This window comes from Pseudopodoces humilis, chromosome 7, assembly GCF_049639895.1.
Source record: "Pseudopodoces humilis isolate 2021_Gansu_Grassland_sample_001 chromosome 7, ASM4963989v1, whole genome shotgun sequence".
Classification (NCBI taxonomy): domain Eukaryota; kingdom Metazoa; phylum Chordata; class Aves; order Passeriformes; family Paridae; genus Pseudopodoces; species Pseudopodoces humilis.
The window spans coordinates 30,287,017-30,305,744 of NC_142206.1; the positions used below are offsets into that span (position 1 = coordinate 30,287,017).

Genomic DNA, 18,728 nt, shown 5'->3' on the forward strand with positions numbered 1-18,728 from the left:
CGGGGCGGGGCCTGTGCGGTGGAGGCGGATCCAAAGGGGCGGGGCGGGCGCTGCGGGAAGCCGTGCGCCGGCGGTGCGCGGGTAGCTGGCGGAGCGATGCTCAACTGCTGGGAAGCCGCGCTGGGCGCCGCCGTCTCCGTCCCCGTCCTTCTTTTCGTGGCAGCGCCCTACATCAGGTGCGTCTTACCGAGCGCAGCCCCTGCCCTTCGCGTATGTTCAGCCCCGCAGAGCGGCGCCCGTTGGGGCGCGGAGCTGGCGCGCTTCGCGTCTCAGCGCGTGTGTGTCTGTGCGTGTGTGGCGGGAGTGCGAACAGCGGGAATCCCGCTCTCCGGCCCGCGCTGGGCTGGCGAGACATTCAGAGTTCCCCAGCTCCAGCGCCCAGGTGACACTGCCGCGCTGGAGTCTCTGGCTTGCTCAGCCCTGGCACCGCCCGGCGCGTTCCCCGGACTGTCCCGGCACCGGCGCGCCCGCGGAGGAGCGGCAGAGGGCGGGGCCCGCGTTCTCCTCAAGGCGGGGCGGCGTAGTCCATTGGCCAAAAGGCCTCGGAGCGCGCGGCAGCAGCCAATGGGAGCCGTGGCTCCACTTGACGCACGGGCGGGGCGGGACCCGAGGGCGTGGCCGCGCTCGGGAAAGCGCGGGGGACTGGGGGGCGCGTTCCCGGTGTCCCGGTCACGACACGGTCGTGACCAGCTGCTTCAGCCGAGGGCGCCCGTGACTCCCGGGGGCCCAGGGCGCAGCGGTGAGCCCGAGTGTTGATGCGAACCCCCAGGTTCTGGGTGCGTCGGCCCGAGCCCCCTAAGGAGGCAGAGTCGACTGGTGCGTCCCCTCTTGCAGGCGCTATGTCGCTGGAGGACGGTGTAAGTCGACAGCAAGGCTGGAGGGGAAGGTGGTGATAGTCACAGGAGCCAACACAGGCATCGGGAAGGAGACCGCCAGAGACCTCGCGCAAAGAGGCAAGTGCAGGCTCGTCGGCACACATCCCCGTGCAGCTGGGGTGGCTGTGCCTTGTGACAGTAGTCCCTTTTCTGCAGATGAGCCCAAGTGTTATTCCTTCAGAAGCCGTAATCGCTGAGGTGCAAGTTCCCAGTTCCTCAGCTGTTTTCATTGCCTGGACTCCAAATATGTGCCCTGGGGACATGAAAATAAATGCTTTGCACTGCAACTGATTTGAGGGGACTGGGGAAGTTCCTGGATTCTGCTTGTATGAAGCTGGGAAATAGGTCCACCACTGTGTGCTTTAGTTATTCATGTTTCAAGTTAATTTGATGTAAATGTTATTTGGCTAACTTGTAAGAAGATTAAGGTACCTGTTCACAATCCATTTAGAAATTACTCTGGCTGGAATCCATCACCTTTATGTGCTCCTGGCTTGATGTTCCCATTATAGCGGCAGATACAACCCTATTATACCAGTGTTGTTGAATGCAGTCCTGACCTGGGAGAGAACCTGGATAGAGACACTTAAGATGTGCATCTGCCTGGTCTGAAATCATCTTTCAGCTGATTATAGCTCACAATTGAGTGGGAAAGCCTTTGTGCCTTCCAGCCACCCTCCTGAGAGATGCCAGTTCCCTAAAGAAACAATATATTGTTTATAATTGCTCTGCACGGTCAGCCTGCTTGTCATAGCCTAGATCATCCAGTGTGCTCCAGTGATCTCAGTTTCTGTTGCTCCCCCCTCCCCTCCTTGCAGGTGCAAGGGTAATTATTGCCTGCAGAGACATAGCAAAGGCAGAAGCTGCAGCCAGTGAAATCCGAGCTGAGACAGGGAACCAGCAAGTCATTGTAAGAAAACTGGACTTGGCTGATACGAAGTCCATCCGGGAGTTTGCTGAGAAATTTCTTGCAGGTACAGTCTCTAGTTCTTCTTTTTAATGAGAATATTTTACCAAGGATTGCTGTCTGCTCTTCTAACTATTGCCAAATCCCTGCCCTGCTTGTCTCTGTACCTCTTGGGTAGTGTGGTCCACAGCAGGGGCTGGCCAGAGGCCGTGACCTCATTTGTGGGAGGAGACATATCCTTTTTTACAGGTGATGTGGCTGCAAATCAGACAGCAAGGGGTGACTTGTGTTACCTTCATGTCTGCATTCTCTGTTTCCTTGTTTAAGGATGTCTGTTGTTTCTTGCAGAGGAGAAGGAACTCCATATTCTCATTAATAATGCTGGGGTAATGTTATGCCCTTACTCCAAAACTGCTGATGGCTTTGAGATGCATCTGGGAGTCAATCATCTTGGTAAGGCCAGTAGAATCCTGTTTGCACTCAATATGGAATCACAGAATTGTCAGATGGTTTGGGTTGGAATTGCCCTTAAAGATAATTTTCTTCTAACATCAACATCCATTCCAAAATGCCAAAGGAAAATCCTGCTTTCAGATTTTCTCTTCCTCATTCTTCCTTTCACAGGAAGGATGGAGGGCCAGAGTCAGAGTTCTGCAATGTGGTGTATTTGCATATCGTGGATCCAGTTTAAGTATCTGTATGTGGTACCTGGGACATTTTGAAATGTATGACAATTCCAGCTTTTTGAAGATGAGGACCAGAACTTGAAGGCCCCCAAAAAGTGTAGATGTTAATTCAGGGGAATTTAACAGAAAATTTCCTTTTCCTGACTTGAAATGAGGGCAGCAGTAAGATACCACATATAAGCAAGCAGGGGAACCCTTCCTAGAAGGATGACCTTTCGTCTCCCCCCTAGGTCATTTTCTCTTGACTTTCCTCTTGCTGGAGCGCCTGAAGCAGTGTGCCCCAGCCCGCATCGTGAACGTGTCCTCGCTGGCTCATCACGGAGGCCGAATCCGCTTCCATGATCTCCATGGTGAGAAGAGCTACAATCGTGGCCTCGCCTACTGTCACAGCAAATTGGCGAACGTGCTCTTCACACGGGAGCTGGCCCGGCGGCTGCAAGGCAAGTTCCAGAGGCAGGCGGGGTGTTTATCTGCTTGGCTTTCTGAGCACTATGGGTGGGGCGAGTGGACTGAAGAAAGGGCTGCAAATCGTCTGTGCAGAAATTGAATGGTTTGAGGCAAATGTCACTGAGAGCTCTATGCAGGAAGAAGACATCTATCTGTGGAACCAGGACACTTACAATACAGATTGTCTTTACAACAACAGGGTAGAGGAGTTTAGTAGCTTGGCACAGTTGAATGTATCTCATTTTTCTTTGGTGCTTGTCAAAAACTAGCTGCATTCATGCAGACAGTTGTGGTATGTGGGTGGAAGCTGAAAAGACAGCTACAACTGCAGTCTCCTATAGAAAAGCTAATGCACACTCAGCTGCCTTAAAGGTTGGAGGCCTGTAGAACAAGCATAAGATTAGACAGTACCTTTTGTAAGCCACAACATCTGTCACAGTTGTGTCATTCAGTCCTGTTCATAAACTTAAGCTGTATTTATTTACTATAACAGAAGCAGTGTCTTCCCCAGGAAATTACTATTAGAGAAAGTCAAAAGAGGCAGGTGTTCTCAAAAGCCTGATGGAAACTGCTGCTGGTTTAGCACTCAGGCCCTCTAACACTCTCTGTATCCAAGTCTGGGCTCCTCCTTTAAGTAAGGTAGAATTGATGAGTGTATTACCCTTCTATTCTGAAGACACTTTGATCCGTGCAGATTTGTCCTGGACTACTTTATTTTTCCATAGGTACTAAAGTCACAGCAAACGTTCTCCATCCTGGTTCTGTCTATTCTGAACTGGTCCGGCACTCATTTGTAATGACTTGGCTGTGGAAGATATTCTCTTTCTTCTTGAAGACGCCTTGTGAAGGAGCTCAAACCAGTATCTACTGTGCAGTAGCTGAGGAGCTGGACTCTGTGACAGGACAATATTTCAGGTGCGTGCAAGCTGACAAAGTGATACTCTGTGGAAGGCAACTTCCACAGTTGGCTGGGGAATACGGGACTTACTGTAATTCTTCATTAAGAAGGGACCAGGTAAGAGGCTGTCTGGTAAGACTGAGGGTGACAAATACTAGAGCATTACCTCTTCCAGGTCGTTGCAAGTATGTTAGAAGAAACACCTGACCTGTGCAACACTTCATACAAGAGCATGTCATTTAGTGCTAGAAATATGAATGTACTTGAAGTGCAGGAATGGCTGTCGCATGCTCAGAGCTCTGATACTGACCTGCCTAACACTTGTGAAAATCACTTTTCAGTAAAGCTGTGTCATTAATGAGGTCACTTCAGTCAATCCTGGGAAGACCATTTCAGTTCCCTTTGTAGTTTTACCCCACTGGAGCAGAAGGGCCTGTGCTCTCAGGGAGAGCTGATAAGAGTTGCAGAGACAGGAGGTGAGATTTTCAGGTCCAGCATGTCACCAAATAACTTTATCCTCCAGTGTGATAGACCCATCAGTTGGGAAGGGGCTCTTGCTGTGCTGCTTGTCATGCTGCCATGGAAATGATCTTGTTTAGCTCCCATTAGAAAACCTGCTATTTTTTTACTTCTTTTGACTTACTTCAGTACCCTACATTGTTCTCCTTTTCCCATCACCAAAACCACAGCCCAGAGCACTTTCAAGTCATCATCATTCTAGATTTGAAGGCTGCCATTCATGTCTGCCAGCTTCCTATTGCATGTAGAGCACTGTAACAGTTCTGTTTTTTGGGAATGAATATGAAAATTCATTGTCTTTTTTTTTTTTCTTTTTTTCCCTCACATGGATGCTGTTGGAGACCTTGCTTCTTGTGATTTGTGACCAGATTAGTCTCTGTAATGACATTGCCTGATCTTCATTTGGGAGTTTGTACCATCTTAATCAGACTTGAATATATAAATAGACATCTTAAGTCTTCCCTGGATGACTGTCTGTCTCGGGATAAAAATGTAGCATTAATGTCCTGAAGTACAGAAAACTGGTGGAATTTTAACTCATTTAATAAAGGGAGTTTTGGACATGGTGGGAAATGAGAAGCTTCGACACCAGTTCACCAATTTACACTGGACTAGCCTAGTTCTTTTCACTTTCCAGGTCATAGACTATAAAACACAAGTGTAGACATTAAGAAAAGAATTTGCATGCCACAGTGAGACAGGTGGGAGTCTACCAGTTGTTTCGGGAATATTAACAACTCCTTCTGTAAACACTGAGCAGAATGGAAAGCTTACAAGATGCCATTTCCTCTGTGCTCTTAAACCCTCAAGTTATTGCAGCAGTACAGTTGAGAACACAGGACCTCTTTTCCAGACTGAGTGCTTTCTGATTGGAGGAGCTGAGAAGAAATGAGCCACAGTTCAGAAGATAATGGAAAAGGGAGTAACCATACATGGTTATTACAATGTTGTTGTTCTTGGACATATAGTGGGATAAATAGTTTAGAATGAAGGGCTGTTTAAGTGACTTTTTTGTAATGTTATGCTCCTGAAGAAGCTTGGTTAGAGTTTATATCCCTTTTTAGTGGTATTAATGAGAATGCACAACTGGTGAGGTTTCTTTTAAGAGCTGAGACAACAGATAGAGCTAGACTTGCTTGCCAGTTCTTGGTGTCATTGGGAGATTCTTCCCTAGCTAGTAGAAAAGAAAACTTCCTCATGGTGGCTTAGCACTAACCTTTGCTCATTTTCTGGATAGCCCTCCACTATTCCTTAACAGGTCTTGAATTCAACTGATAGAGAGCAACTCTCTAATCTTAACACAGACATTTCAGTGTACTAATGTAGACTTGAAAGAATAAAAAGGATGTTTTTCTTACAGTGATTGCCAGCCAGCGTATGTATCTCCACGTGGTCGGGATGATGAGACTGCAAAGAAACTCTGGAGTGTGAGCTGTGAGCTCCTTGGCATCCAGTGGGACTGAGCAGCACCAAGTGTCCCTGGCTGGGCCCAGCAATGCTTCTCTGGGGAACAGCACTGCTGAGAGACCTCAAGAGTAGAATGCTGATACTTCAGCTGCCCTATGGATGCCTCTGTGGGCACAATGTAATTTGAATTTCTGGAATATTATACTTAAGGATTGTGATTTGTAAGTAATCAGTCCCTCTTCCTAGCTGGAGAATTAGAGCACTGATGCAGGGAGCAACCTCCTTGTTACCTCACACAGCAGCTCAAGGCTATGATTCTCTGGCTTTAGAATAGAAGGGGAGGTTGCAGTCTTAGGTTTAGATTATGAAGTAACAAGGAATTACTTTAAATAAAGTTTGGTTGGTTTTTTTCCTAACAGCAATAGTAAAGTGGTAGGTCTCTAAACTTACAACCTATGAGATTACTTTCAGTTCCTACCCTTTGAACTGGCAGAGCAAAAATACTTTTGGATGTTAGATTTTCTGGCAAGTTATGCAATACAGATACTCTCAAGCACACAGAAACAGATCCTGGCCTTTTTGTGCCAAGCATTAGGTAAAGTTTTTATGTGGAATCACTTTCTCTGCATGCTCTGTAAGAAGCTAGACCCTAGCCACTGATTGCAGTAAGTTAATTGAGGGTTGGCAAATCTTCTGAGAACCCAGGTTTTGGTGCAGTTGACTAGGAGGTTAAAAGCTGCAGGAGGACTGCAATTGTGCACAGGCAAATTATTAAAAAAATCAACATCTCTCTTGTGAAGTATTGAACAAAGACAGTGTAAAAGTTGTCTCAGTAAACCCCACCCCCCCCAGCTGCACTTTAAATTATTTTAGAGCCTAGAAAATAGAGAAGAATGAATAAGGAACATCTCAATCATGTTAAAAAAATAGTGAAACAACTTCAGCTGAGACTTTAGCTTTAAATGACACCATACTCCCTGGAGCTAAATAGCTGAAGCAGGAGGCAGGACTATCTTGGTATTATGGTCCAGCTAGCTCCAGGACAGGAAGGTAAGACTTGCACAGAAATCCTTGCATTTGTCTGCCCAGCAGTTACTGGCTGCCAGCCTGCCTGTGCAGGACCACACAGCTTGCTCTTCCACAAAGCAGCTGGCTCAGGCCACGTAGCACTGGGACTGCTCCCTTGGAGCTCCAGTGCTACGTGAGTGCAAATTGCCGGCGTGTGATCCATAATCAGAGATTATTTCTGAAAGAGTTAAGCAGTCAGAAACCAAGTGCCACAGCTCATAGGATTATCTGCTTCTGAAAAAAAGCCTGGAAGTTTTTGGACTTGCATATGAGCCTGCCACTGTGACCAACTGCCAGTTTTGGAAAACAAATGCTAATTTTAATTCTGCCTGCCTGGATGCTGTCTATGCAGATCAGTCCTGTGCTACCTCTGAGCAATACTAAATAAAGCCATTTTCCTTTTACAAGACCCTGTATTTTCTTTCAGAAATGCTGAATCACTTTACTTGGTGTGGCTGTTATCTGCATGTGCCTCACTAATGTAGAGAACTCAGTCCAAGTAACATTTTAAGAAGTCCCTTTGTGTTTCTTCTCCCTCTCACTCTACCTTTTCCTTTCCATCTTTATGCTTCATCCCAATTATGAAGCTAAATCCACAATTATAATACAGCAGTAGAATGTTACCTACCACTGGAGCCTTTGCTTGCTTTCTATGTGTTTCTATTCTCTGATCTTGAAAGTGGCTTCAGGAGCAAGAGAAACCATTTTTTTTAAAAAGCAGAAAAGTGTCTCTGGTGTGAAATACCTTTGCCCTTGCAGGTCAATACTCCTCTCAAAGAAGTCTGATTGTAGATTTAACATAAGACACGTAAAATAAACATTTCCATAGACATACATCCACTCTCTTTGACCTTGAGCAAGTAATTTATACCTCTCAGCTGATCTGTAAAAAAATGAGGAAACTAAAGCTCATTTAGCTGTCTCAAAGAGAGGCTTGTAAGGGAGAGTTAGATTAACTTGCAAAGCTCCCTAACGAGGATTACTGAGTACACGCATGAGGCTGAATTACCTAGGCTACCTAGCTGCTGGGGGAACTTCTAAAGATGTGACATTCCAGTTGATCTAAATATTGAGGATACTCAGTAACAGATAAATTTGGCATGATAGAACATTTATCCCCCTTCTAATTACACCACTAAGCATAACCAAAAGCAAAATGCAGATCTAGAATGAGACCCTTAGCTCTCCTGAGATAAAAAATAAACTGAAAATACATTAACAGTCATAATACTTTATTATTTTTTAAATTGTAAACAAACCTTGGTCAGTAACAGAAATTATTTGAACTGGCAGTATTCAATCCCTTTTTCCTGCTCAAAAATTCGAAGTCCCTTGATAATTGCACTATTTATGACACAAGGTAATTAATCAGAGTCAAAATTCCAGTTCTGCTGGTACAAGAAAGATCCCTACAATTCCAGGTTAAGAACATCAAATTACAACAAACACTATATAAAGTGCATCAGGTACAGTGCAGAGAGGTCAGGAAGAAGACAGGTATGGAACTGACAGGTCTGCATGGCAAACTCCACTCTGAGTGCTCTCTGTAGCTGAAGGAACTCGAGCAGAACAAGCAGTGTTACAGCCTGTTATAGCACTGCAGATCTGGATACCCACACACAGTAAAATCTCCTCCCCATAATCAGAGATTTTAAAATGACTGAAGCCATAGGTAGTGTCACGTTTTAGGATTAGCCTGATGGCTGTAAGCTGATGGAAAGCTAGGTCAGTCTGGCCAAGGAAACAAAAGCTTTCATTAGTACTGCTTACTGATGAGATAATGCAAATCTGTGGTCAGGGGATTCTGAAAGCTATATGTGGTCATTTCTGCTCTAGTGAGCGAAGCAGAGCACCTCCAAAGAGAGGCGTTTGTGTCAGCTCTTGAAACCCTGAAGAAGATGGACCAAATCCTTTCCAACACTATAGAAGTCTGTTCTTTCATTACAGTGAGCTTGGGGATAGTGCAAAACTCTTACTTGACAGTCTCAATTATTTTATGTACTAAAACTATTTACAATTACATTACACTTCAGAAAACCTGTTGGTTTTTTGATGTAAACAACTTTTTAATGAGAAAGTGAATTAGTTTCCCTACTTCTTGTGCTGAAATACATGTAAACAGCAAACAGAAACTCTTGTGGAACATCTTTTTTTTTCCTTTTTTGAAGGTCCTACTACTGTCTCACACATTTCTGCCAGTTTCTCATGTCCCATTGCTAGTTGCAGAGAAGCAGCTATTTTTTTTCAGCATCCCTGAAGACATGACATTACACAAAGGTTGCTGTTTTTTTCATAAAATTGATTAACCTAACAATTCCAGAGCAAAACCTGTCAATACAGGGCATGTCCAGTTTGGTGTTCTATTATACTTGACAGGGACAAATTATCCTGGTAATAAATAAATAAATGCATCTCTGTGTGACAGGGATACAGACCACCTGTTTAATTTTGCCACAGCTTGCTATATCCTTATTGTTTGCGATACCTGATGAAGTTTACTGTCAACTTTTCAGTCATAAAGCTGCATCACAATGATTTATTGGGTATCACCATAGTAAAGAAAGAGGCACATGATTTTTCAACTATTTTAAAGGCTTGTTTTCCCTCTGAACTCCCCTTACAGGATGTTCCCTTTAGAACTTCATTCATCTAGCTGGCACTAGCCCAAGTGCCACATCTATGGCACACATCACACAGTGTGACTGGTAAGTATAAATCTGCCATAAAGAATCAGTTCCTACCTTTTCAAACAAACTAAAAAAACCTGGGTATATTGTACTAGTGGGGGAGATAAAAAAGAAGTAGCAATGATTTCTCTAGAGGCTTTAAAAAAATCTCTTGAGTTTTAGTCTTTGTATCAGAAGAACTCTCCAACCTTGAAAATTTTACAGGAAACATCACAAAAATTTCATACCCTAGGCTACACTGAGTTGATAAAATTTTTCTGTCCTCTCTACATTTGTTTTCTGGATTAAAAATAAAACACATATTATTAAGTCCAGTGCTTTTCAAAAAATACCGACCCCCCCAAAAATTAAAAACCAACGAAACCCAAAAACTAAAGCCAGAAACAGAAGTGCCATATATCTAAATCCTTGCTTGTTCAGTTTGAAATTGCCCCTCTCCCCCCATCAAAAAGAGAGCCAAAAAACACCCTGAGGTAGTGACTGTTTGTCAAAATACAGAACTGGCACTTGTAATTTACTTCCCTTCACCAGAGGCACATTAGCAGCATCCATTTGCCACCGACATCAGTCAACAGAGTTCCATTTTACCTAGAGGCTGCTGAATCAGACACCTTTGAGCTGTCTTGAAGCCTTCTCCTTCAGTATGATGGCAAATGGCAGTCACACATTACTTCCTGGTGCCCTGGGGAAGCCGATTTCTCACCTTGGGCTGGTGCACTGAGAGCCACTGGGCACAGATGGCCTTGACGACATCGTCGCCGCTGCTCTCGGCCAGCTGCCGCACGCGCTGGACGAGCTGCACGGCCCGGGCCTTCTCCTGCCGCACCGACACCAGGTACGCAGAGCGCAGCTTGTTGCACATCATGTAGGCCTGGATCTGAAGCACACAGGCAGTCAGAGCTTGGTCAGAAAGCTGTAGCAAACTAACTGGACATGCTTCAGCAAGGACTCACAGGAAAGGACCCAGTGCAGAAGCGTGTCGTATGAGGTAGCAGCAGCACATTACCAAATGCAGCATGGCATGAAGCAGATCCCAGTGAAAAAAATGGGCAAACAGGTATATTTTATTAAGTTTGTGTCTTGTAAATACTCCTTTACTGTATGACCATGAAATTAGTATTCGGAGTCCTACCTCGTGCATTAATTACAGTATCCTCATAGCAAGTAGTCTGAATCTGTCATTTTCTTTCACTGCTAGCTCTACAACAACTCTCATCTTTCACCGATAGATCTTACAGAAAAGCAGAATTAAAAGCCTCTTTTTCAATCTGCCTACAACAGGGAGTCTGTTATTCAGAGCAGACAGAGGACTGTCACCAATCTCTAGATTTTATTCCCAGCTATGCCACTCAGGATCTACGACAATCCCCAAAATCTGAGTCACAACTACTTCTATAAACAGGCATCTACAGTTCTCCAGTGGCTTGGCTGGCTGGAACGAAAGCCAACAAAGAAATAAACTAGTTTAGGCTGCATTTCCTCTAAGAGAAAAAGTCTATCAGAATCTGCAGAAATTTTATCATTTAACTCTTGGTCACCACAGAAATAGTATAATCCTCAAACAATAAGCTGAAGTGGTCATCATTAGCTGTCTGCCATTACTAGAAACTTACATGCACGTAAGTGAAAAGTTGAATAACAAAACCAACAAACCCACCAATGTGCCTTTCTGAAATACTTTTCCTCCCACTCCAGCAAATGCCCAGCCCTCACTCTGAGGGCTCTCAAGGAACTAATAGGGATAGTCCCAATTGGTACCTGTATGTCACAGCTTTACAGTCACAAACATCATGAGGAATTCCTCAGCACTTACGGAATTCACTGTGATTTCTTCAATCTAGGAAGCAGCCTTTAAAAATCTTATTTGCATGAGGATGAGAGAGAAGACAGTGAAAAAGAGCCTGCAAGCTGCAGAGCAAGACTGGGCTGTTTAGCTGTTGCTACTGTGCTTTTACTTACCTTATTTTCATCACTGTCCATATCTTGAATCAGATTATCGAGATCCTGTATCCAAAGAAGGGAAAAGGTGTTCACATTTGAAGTGATAATAGTCTGCAAATAGTCTTACCCCATCAGGGACCAAACCCCTGTGGACAGGCAGGGCAGCCGAGATCACAGTAGGTGCTCAGACTGTCCCAACTGTGAGAGTTGCAGATGTAGAAAGTATAAAAAAATAGTAATTCCAAGTCTTCCCTTTACCCACAGCTTTTCCTGCCTGCCATCTCTGGGGGGTATCCCTAGAGAACTCTATGTGTCTCTCATGGACATGGCTTGTGTGGGGAACCTACAAATTCATTTCATGTCACACCCCAGCAGGAGTCACCCCACAGCCCACCCCGACTCAAAGAGTGAACTGCATCCCCTAATCTAATCAATAGAACTAGCAAAGTTCATCTCCTTCCCTCACTGGGATAGAAAAAAACACTGTGGTAGGCAAAGGGAATCACAGAATTGGTTCCCATGGAGGTGGGAGGTTTCTGCCTCCACACATCCTCTTTGTTAGCCAGGGAAGCCTCACCGAAGGGAACACCTCCTGCTGCAATCAGCAGCATTTGATAGGACCTTGTGAAGCAAATGTTCTGTCCCCATCATGGATATCCATTTGGGAAGTGCAGGGTAGGAGTGTGCTACAGCTACTTATGGTTTCCTCTCGGAGTATCTTGTACAAGGCAAACCACACACTCCCACCTTTAAACTGTGCCTGTAGTATGGAGCCAGAATACCTGAAGGACTCACTAACAGAGCAGGACAGGCACTAGACTTCTCTGTAGCTTGTATTATCTATACCCTTTTTACTTCAAAAGGGACACAACACAGGATAGAATTACCTCAGCAGGAATGTTTTTGAACTCATTTAGGCAGTTTAGGATAATGTTATCCCCATCATTTTTTGCTGCCACTCCAGACTCATTGACACACTTCAGGAGCTGATGGATCTCGCTGTATTTCTGCTGCTTCACCAGCTGCTTGGCCACTTTGCTGTACACTTCTGTAGCCTCCAGCTGGAAGTCCTAGAGGTAGTTGGAATATTAGAGCAACACGCTGAATATTCTCAGCAGGTTTTCTCAGACAGAGTCTACACAACTGAGACAGTCTCTCCTGAAGACAAAATACTACACCACACTCCAAAAACTTAAAGCTGTTTTGGGAGCCTCTGGTTTTCCACTGCTCAGGGTTGACTTTTTTATAACCAGACTTGCAAAAATCAATCCTGCTTAAGACCAAGAGTGCTGTTACTGCCTTCTTTTCAGGCAAGTATTTTTATTTCTTCTAGCAGAAGATCTTTCCTAGATCCCTACCCACCTCTCCCTCACTTAGCATGTTTCCACTGTATTTCTGTAGCCCTCTCACTAGCAGTCACTTTTTGGATACCCCAAACAGGAGGCAATTGACCATCGAACACCATCACAAGAGGGAAGAGATGATAAAAGCTGTAAGCTGATCAAGCAATAATTAAGTAAAGAAAAAAAAAGGATGGAAATGGAAGTGATTCCATTTCCAGCTGGACTCACTGCTCCATTTTTATTGGAGGTAGTGGCTGCTGCTTAGAAGTGCTGTTTTTCTAGGGCTCTCCATCTCCCTACAAATGAGCTCTGCCTTGTACATCCTGACCTGAAAGAAGAAGCAGGGCCTGCCACATCCATAAATACTTTCAGTGTGCCACCTCTGTCCAAAAGTGCCCTGCTCTGTCTGGGACTATGTGGATGAGAAACACTCAGGAGAACTGAGAGGCTTATGAGCCACGCTGACTGAAAATCACTCAACTTCTACCCAGACATGAGGAATGAGAGGTCCCCAGCGAGAGTTTCCAGTTAATTAATTTTGCTTTCAAATTAGGAGAACAGAACAAAGAGAGCCCTGGCCTTATTTATTCACAGTCTTTGCATGACTGTTATGAACTGCAGAGAGCTACCACATGAGAGGTCTCTACACACATCTATGATTGTGGTTTGCCAGAGTTAAGACACTGAACAAGGTGCACAGCAAAGGAAAAGCTGTATTTCATTCCTTTGTAGGACCCAATTAACTCTGGAAATGTCCTAGTGAAACAGCATCTTAATTTCTTTACTGAGCTTCCACAAATACATGGACATGTAAGAATTAAACCTGTGACTTTTCTCTCAACAAGTTTTTCTTTTGGGGGGATTAAAATACATTTGGGGGTACAAAAGGCTTTTGTTTAAATAATTACTGGTTTCAGGAGTTATTTTGTAATAATATTGCTTGTTATATCAATTTTTTCCATACCTGGAGAACTCTAAATGCAATCCCAAACCCCTCCTCAATGTTTTTGCCTTCCAATATGACCTGAAAAAAGAGACATAGACAAGTCTGGGAATGCACATTCCTTTTTCATTGCATACAGTTAAACAATATTAATGCAAATCCAGATTTTGCCCAGAAGCCAAAAGAAAATGCATTACTTCAACAGAAAACAGCATGAAAACAGTACCAAGAAGTACAGCAAATTATACACACTGCTTCCCTGAGGGACACAAGGCAATTTACAGATGGAGATGAGCCGAAGTTAAGGATGGTTAGAATTACAGCATTATTTGCCTTGCTTCCAAACAAAATGGGATGCACTCAAAAGGAATATTACTATTTGTGTTTTGGATGCTCTGCCTCAGAAAATTTAAACTTTGAGGAGATGAGCTCCAAGTTCTCACATGTTCTCTGCTACTTTGAGGAAAAACATGAATTTTTCATAAATAATGGGTTGCATTCATGCATAAGTAACCTGCCCATAAAAAATACAAGAAATTGCTCCAAACATCAAACGCTTCAACCTCCATTACAAGTTAGTATTGTAGATAAAAAATAGAGCTGTGTTTAATATGGTAATTAGTACCTTGCAAGCAACATCCATTTTCATGTTATTGTTTCCAAAGAGTGTGGGCAAGGAGGAATCTGTCATTTGAGAGGCTCCTGAGCTCTCACACTGATGCAGGAACTTTGTTACTTCCATCTGCAGATCAACTGTATTGATGTGCCTAGACAGTGAAAAAAATCTGACTTTATTTTGTAATAAGGAAAGTGTCAATAATTATTTATATGAACTGACTATATTTGTTCAATATCTTTTAAAAGAAAACAAATTTATAAACAATTCTTTTAGTTGCTTTTTGACTTTGTCCATTGTACAAGTCTGTAGCAATGTTACTTTTAAGATCTGTGCACTTAACATGCATCACAAGCTGAAGTTGAGCAATTATTCACTTTGTTTTAAAGAAGTGAGCCAGAGAAATTGGATCCCTAAATAAATATCTGTTCCTGCATTTTCACCTCATCTCATACATGCCCTCTAGGTTTAAGCTAAGAGTCTAACCTAAATAAAAGAAAGAAAAAAGCCCCTAAGAAAACCAAGATATAAAACCCCAAGTACAAGAGACATCTGATTAAATTTGCTCTTTGACTTTTGAATACAGGAATCCAGCTATCTCTGGCACCTATAGCTTGTACATAGTGCAGTGTTTTAAGTTAGCCCCAGCAGACAGTGAAGCACTACAAAGCTGCTTGCTTTTTAGAGAGGAAAGGAAGAGAAAAAGAAAAAAACCTTGTGGACTCATGTACAATTGTCAATGCACTGTAGGGTTCCTGTTTGTTTTTGAAATTAAAAGAGGGTAGTCTGATACACATACATATATTTTTGGTAGAAACAACTGCCCATCTCCTGGTTTGGATTGTTCGGGGAAAAAGTGATGGGTAGCAAGATAGACTTGCTACTACATAAAAGCAGATTTGGGTCAAGGACAGCCAGTAAGTGTTAGCTAAAGCCAACTTAAATGAAACTAATAAAACCCCCAAAGTCTAAAGCCTGAATTTCACCTCTCCTAAAACAAAGCTTCTTGTTTGTAGATACCTCGACACATCCGTAGCAGACATTTTCTTCCGAAAAGTGAATGCCATTTTTTTCTTTCCTGCACTTCTTGAGACCTCCTGCAGATAGACTTTGAGATGGTCCTTGATCTTTAGAAGCCATGTCTGTTTTCCTCCAAGTTCAGTGTAAGACTTTGCTCCATGAGTGAAAAATCTAATGCAGGTCATTGCAGCACGGACGTGATCCTGAAAGAAACGCACTCACCACTAAGATGGACCGCAGGACATCACCTTCAGTAATCACTGTCTGCACTAAAGGGCTCACACAGAGTAGGCAATGCTCTGTTTTCTTTAATACAACGTGCCAGATCCATGACATGGATCAGGTCACCCTTAGTAAGGCTCAGGCCTTTCTATGTTTCCTAAGACTGTAAAGAGGCAAAAATACACTTGTCCAGAATGAAGGTTTAGACCAAAGTAAATAACCAAGAATCTGACAGTATTCAGTGATTCATTGAAAGAGATGGCACTGTCCCTCAACTTACCTTCATGAACTGTTGCAGTTCATACAGAATATGGTAATAGTTCTTTCTTTGCAAGTATTTGCAGGCTGCAATCAAGTAGACTCCCCAGCTTTCCAATCCTGGATCAATGGTTTCTAGCAAGTTCTCCAACATATGCAGTTTTCCACTTTCATAACTGGGAATGAAGATCCCTTCAATAAACACTTCTGATGGGGATTCCTACACAAGCAGAAAGTAGCTTGAAGCAAAGCCCCTGTAGCTTATTTTCCTTATGTAATATAAAGGCATATTAATTCTAGTTTAGCACCAATAGAACTGTTTACTCCAGAGATACTTAAATCCCCTTATATCATGCAGTTCCCTAAAGGGAGAGCTGGAAACAACACTTTGTTCCTAAGTGTTCCCTAGACTTCTGTCCTCTGTATTTCCTTATATTCCTAATGGTTACAGAATTGCAAACATAGGTGATCTGATTCAACAAGCAATACCATGAGATAGAGGCACAGGGATAGAGAGTAGTGTCTAATGTTATCTGAATGCTGGAATTAAAAATTATCCTTCTCTCTTCTGAACTCTAGGACAACAGTCCCACGTTTTCAACAGTAGAAAGAAAGATGAAGTGCCATTGATGCAGGACCTCTGTAAAAAATCTGCACATTCTCTTTCCTAGATGTGTAAAGATCAATGTTGTTCTTCTGTCCCACTGAATTCCTGTCAGTCACTGGATAGTCTGTGTAACAGCATTTCAGGACCTCAGCAAACTCCTGTGCAGAAAACCACCCAAACACTGCACGACGCTCATTGCTGGTTTTCAAATTTCAGTTTCAGGGATGAAAATTGAATTACTCACCTTATTTAACAAGTGAAGCAGTGCTTCTCTCATACAGTCATGTCTCATGTAAAAGCTTATTATTGCCAGATTAGTGCCGTAATTATGTAAATAGAACAAGCACTCCTGATAATAGCTGTTGTGTTGAATCTTCCCCTCACACATCACCTCCAGCGACAGACTTCTTGTTCTCAGTGTTGCTTCAAGTTCCCTCAATGTGGCAAAGTAATCATCATCCTGTCATTAACATAGAGAACCAATGATGGGTGATCAGCAAGAGAAAACCTTCTTTTCAGATAGGTCTTGTCACTCAGCCCTGAAGCACTTCTGTTACTGTTGTTTTTAAAATAGGCTTCAGAGGGGTGAGAATCCAGCAATGCTTTTTATAAACACTAAACTGGAACCCTGCTATCAACAGATGTGCTGAATGTTGCTGTACCCAGCATAGCCATTTCCAGGGACAGACAGAAGGCTTTAAAAAAAATTCCAGTGTCAACAGCTACTTCAACAACTCGGTTCAAAGAGGCTTTTTTATTGTCCTAAAATATGTACTTGGTCTTTCATCATCATGATTCTGCAGTTATTTAGTAAAAAAGATAAGTTTTTGGTACCTAAACAGAATTCCAAACCATTTAATAATGGTTTTTGATTAGAGGAGTGGGAAAGCGTTTGAAAGGCTTTGAACTTCTGTAAAGTTAACAGAGTTTTAGTTGAAAAATTGACTCACTGCAGCATCACAAAATACTGCTGGGATTTGGTTTAGCTTCCTTAGACTGAAGTAATAATACATTATCCAGTACAGCCTCTTCTTCTTCCACAAAGTATATCCCAAATTACTATAAAATCCTATGATCTGGTTCTCAGGTACCACTTCAAAGTGATGAAACAGATAAAAATTTTCCAACAATATTCAGTTTGCAACGCACAGTCATGACAAAGAAGGAAAATAAACACTCTAACACCTGCTATTGTAACATGGATTGCTGTAAGATGTGTACTAAACCATCAGTACTTGGCTTTGCCATAGACCCTCAGAGCAGATAGAGAAGATTCTTACTGTGATGAGTACTGGCTTCACTGTGGACTCCAGGTACTGGATCACATCCTGGACCAGCCTTGAACCATGGTTCAGCTGGTTTAGATCCATGGGTGGCTTTAAACATCGGTTAAACTTCTCTCTTGCGGAAGTTAAATTTCCAGCTTTAAGGCAAGCCATGCCCCAGGCATGCCATGCTCCACCTGGATCCAATGCAGATTTTGTAGAAACCTGAATTCAAAATAATTTGTTATTATTACAACACAGTCCCACTACAGCAAATAGGAAAAATGGCTTATCACACAGTCTGTGATTTGGACCTTCCCCGTCCTAGAGCACATTTCCCATTAAAAACAAACAACTAAAAGACCATATGAAAAAACTGTGCTGATTATTTCCATATTACTGGCACAAAAGACCAACTACCAAAATGCCCATGATCAGCAAATGTGGAAGTTTTTTATTTTTTATATTTTATAATTTTTTATTGTACAAGTTTAAACTACTGTTTATCTGGGAGATTTCAGTTCATGAGTTCTAAATCAGAAAAGCAGATGATTTTTACAGAGCAGAATTCATCAGATTTGTGGTTTTAAAAAAGGCAACAGAAGATGCTTCATTAACTGCCACGGTATTTTTTATTTCACACAACTTTGCTGATAAAATTTATTCCTGATTTTCTTTAGTAGGCCTAAAGCACTTTTAGCTGCTTTTAAACAAGAACTATTTCTATTCAAATAGGTCATCTATTCTTGCTGTTTATTACTGCTTAACAAATCTTAATACTATTTGTAGTATCATAATCCTGTATTTAACAAAGTGCAATGCCATAAAAGAGAGGCTTACAAAATCCTGGGAGCAGGATTAGATAATGATAAACCACATCAGATGAGCTCTTTGCCAACATTGCTGATTTCCAAATAAATGGCTGGGAAAGGTGCCTTATCAATGTCTGCTGTCAGATTACAGACAAATAAAATCTAACATTTAAGCATCAGATAAAGTCCTGCCACAAAGGGTATCTC

At 42.7% G+C, this 18,728-nt stretch overlaps 2 protein-coding genes across 6 annotated transcripts in view; one reads left to right on the forward strand and one right to left on the reverse strand.

Annotated features, from left to right (window-relative positions):
* The first annotated feature begins 29 nt into the window (after positions 1-29).
* On the forward strand, positions 30-7,214 carry LOC102106104 (retinol dehydrogenase 12). The gene is made up of 7 exons (XM_005520359.3): positions 30-176; positions 835-953; positions 1,694-1,849; positions 2,131-2,235; positions 2,699-2,908; positions 3,641-3,830; positions 5,693-7,214. The coding sequence occupies exons 1-7, from the start codon at positions 97-99 to the stop codon at positions 5,793-5,795; spliced, it is 963 nt and encodes a 320-aa protein (XP_005520416.1). The 5' UTR covers positions 30-96; the 3' UTR covers positions 5,796-7,214.
* Positions 7,215-7,340: 126 nt separating this feature from the next.
* Positions 7,341-18,728, reverse strand: part of ZFYVE26 (zinc finger FYVE-type containing 26) — a 47,047-nt gene continuing 35,659 nt past the window's right edge. For all 5 annotated transcript variants that reach the window (XM_088057208.1, XM_088057210.1, XM_088057209.1 and 2 more), the window contains exons 33-41: positions 17,725-17,934; positions 16,689-16,904; positions 15,860-16,057; positions 15,358-15,560; positions 14,347-14,488; positions 13,743-13,802; positions 12,323-12,505; positions 11,454-11,498; positions 7,341-10,371 (exon numbers count right to left, since the gene is read on the reverse strand). In XM_088057208.1, coding sequence (XP_087913334.1) covers positions 10,162-10,371; positions 11,454-11,498; positions 12,323-12,505; positions 13,743-13,802; positions 14,347-14,488; positions 15,358-15,560; positions 15,860-16,057; positions 16,689-16,904; positions 17,725-17,934 — 1,467 coding nt within the window. In that variant the 3' untranslated portion in view covers positions 7,341-10,161. The remainder of the gene's footprint in view (positions 10,372-11,453; positions 11,499-12,322; positions 12,506-13,742; positions 13,803-14,346; positions 14,489-15,357; positions 15,561-15,859; positions 16,058-16,688; positions 16,905-17,724; positions 17,935-18,728) is intronic.